Source organism: Phoxinus phoxinus (assembly GCF_949152265.1).
Source record: "Phoxinus phoxinus genome assembly, chromosome: 13".
Classification (NCBI taxonomy): Eukaryota; Metazoa; Chordata; class Actinopteri; order Cypriniformes; family Leuciscidae; genus Phoxinus; species Phoxinus phoxinus.
In genome coordinates this window covers 35,306,717-35,309,216 of record NC_136888.1, presented here as the reverse complement: position 1 = coordinate 35,309,216, position 2,500 = coordinate 35,306,717, and the positions used below count along the sequence as shown (strand labels likewise).

General features: G+C 38.9%; 1 protein-coding gene across 1 annotated transcript in view; it reads right to left on the bottom strand.

Moving 5' to 3' along the window:
* Window positions 1-2,500, bottom strand: part of LOC307009684 (ryanodine receptor 3) — a gene marked incomplete at its 5' end in the record, with an annotated part of 184,937 nt that overhangs the window by 136,876 nt on the left and 45,561 nt on the right. The window contains 1 exon segment of the mRNA XM_079633623.1: window positions 989-1,110. Coding sequence (XP_079489749.1) covers window positions 989-1,110 — 122 coding nt within the window.

Genomic DNA, 2,500 nt, shown 5'->3' with positions numbered 1-2,500 from the left:
TCATTATAATAATTAATGCGCAGAATAAAGGGGCGGGGCCTGGTTGAGTTAGTTAGTAGTGTGTTAAACTGGCGGTTATGGAAAGGGGCGGGACATTTCCCAAACACACTCGAAAGGCTCGACCAATCACAACACACTGCTCCAGCCGACCAATCAGAGCACAGTGTGCTTTTCAGGAGGAGGGGCTTCATAGAGACAGGAAGTGAACAGCGTTACTGACAGACTGGGAAGAGAGGAGCCGCAACACTGGAGAATATGAGGAGAATAATCAACATTCATGATCTAGTCGAGCCTGAACTACAGCAAGACTTTGAACATACAGTCAAACCAAAAATTATTCACACACCAGATATAATTGTTTTACTAGTGTGTGCAGGACACTATAGTTCACTTATGTAAGTGAGGAGAGCAAAATAAAGTGACATATTATACACAATAATTATTCATACAGTGACTACCAGTAAAAATTATACAAATTTGGGGCCAGAAATGATTGGGTCACTTTGAGCTGGTCATGTTTTCTAAGTTGAGCTAAACTGGTATTATCTAATTGTGTAGTTAAATTTACCAGCTGACAGATATTCAACATAATTCGTGTGTGTGTGTGTGTGTGTGTGTGTGTGTGTGTGTACTCTTTAAAGCATCCACTCATATGAGAAGCCAGTGGGAAAATAACCCATGTGACTGCAGTCCATCTCAAAGCTACACGAGGAACACTCGCAGGCCTGAGATGTGACCGTCATGAATAACATTCACATCTGAGCCGAAGCTCGTCGCTTATGTAAGATTATAGAACATATTTCCTGAAAAACGTCCCGGGTGAGAGAGCCATCGGGAGCTCGACTCGGCTCACTCACGCAGAACACTCGAGATGCACGTGAGAGCTAAAAATGGTGTGTGTGAGCTGGCCGGAACACCTTATTCCACACACACACACACACACACACGTGAGGTTGAACCGAGGTCAAAGGTCGTGTGTGTGAGACACCTGATGAAGTAGCTGAAGAGACGAGTGGTGTTCCGGATGATCCGAGCCGCTCTGGACTCCTCGTGCTGACAGCGCTGCAGCGTCAGACCGTCGTCCATGTGTCCTTCTGAGTGAAGACAGGCCTGGACACACACACACACACACACACACACACACACACAATCAGCTGCAACTCACACTACACACACATGTGGAACACACACACAATCAGCTGGAACTCACACTACACACACACGTGGAACACACACACAATCAGCTGCAACACGTGTTATTAAAAACATATTCAGCGTAGGTCTAAGTTAATATGAGTTTTTAAACTACATGTGCATGATAACACAAGAACTAGACAGTGTTGTTGACATCGCTTGACCCGTGATGGTTTAGTCCTGGAGGCTGGTGGTTATTAGTTCACTAAAAACATTGTTAAAAAAAAATGAAACTCACACAAAGACATTTTTTTGCACCATTTACTGAATTTTGGTGTCATTTTCATTCATTTTGGTGTCATTTTTACACATTTTGGGAGTATTTATAAAAATGTTGGGGGCTTTTTAATTCATTTGAGGCATTTTTGTTCAGTTTGGGGGCATTATTACAAATTTTGGGGGCATTTTTACACATTTTGGGAGTATTTATAAAAATGTTGGGGGCTTTTTAATTCATTTGAGGCATTTTTGTTCAGTTTGGGGGCATTATTACAAATTTTGGGGGCATTTTTACAAATTTCTGTGGCATTTTTATTCATTTTGGGACATGTTTACTAATTTTGGGGGCTTTTTACTCATTTTGGTGTCATTTTGACTCATTTTGGGAGTATTTATACTAAATTTGGGGCCATTTTTATTAATTTGAGGCATTTTTGTTAATTTTGGGGGCATTTTTAAAAATTTTGGTGGCATTTCTACAAATTTTGGGGGCATTTTTTACAAATTTCGGTGGCATTTTTATTAATTTTGGGACATGGTTACTAATTTTGGTGGCATTTTGACTAATTTTGGGAGTATTTATACTAATTTTGGGGGCTTTTTTATTTATTTGAGGCATTTTGTTCATTTTGGAGGCATTTTTACAAATTTTGGTGGCATTTCTACACATTTTGGGAGTATTTATAAAAATGTTGGGGGCTTTTTTATTCATTTGAGGCATTTTTGTTCAGTTTGGGGGCATTCTTACAAATTTTGGGGGCATTTTTACAAATTTCTGTGGCATTTTTATTCATTTTGGGACATGTTTACTAATTTTGGGGGCTTTTTACTCATTTTGGTGTCATTTTGACTAATTTTGGGAGTATTTATACTAATTTTGGGGGCTTTTTTATTCATGTGAGGCATTTTGTTCATTTTGGAGGCATTTTTACAAATTTTGGTGGCATTTCTACAAATTTTGGGGGCATTTTTACAAATTTTGTGAGTATTTATAAAAAATTTGGGGGCATTTTTATTCCTTTGAGGCATTTTTGTTCAGTTTGGGAGGCTTTTTATTCATTTAAGGCATTTTTGTTCAGTTTGGGAG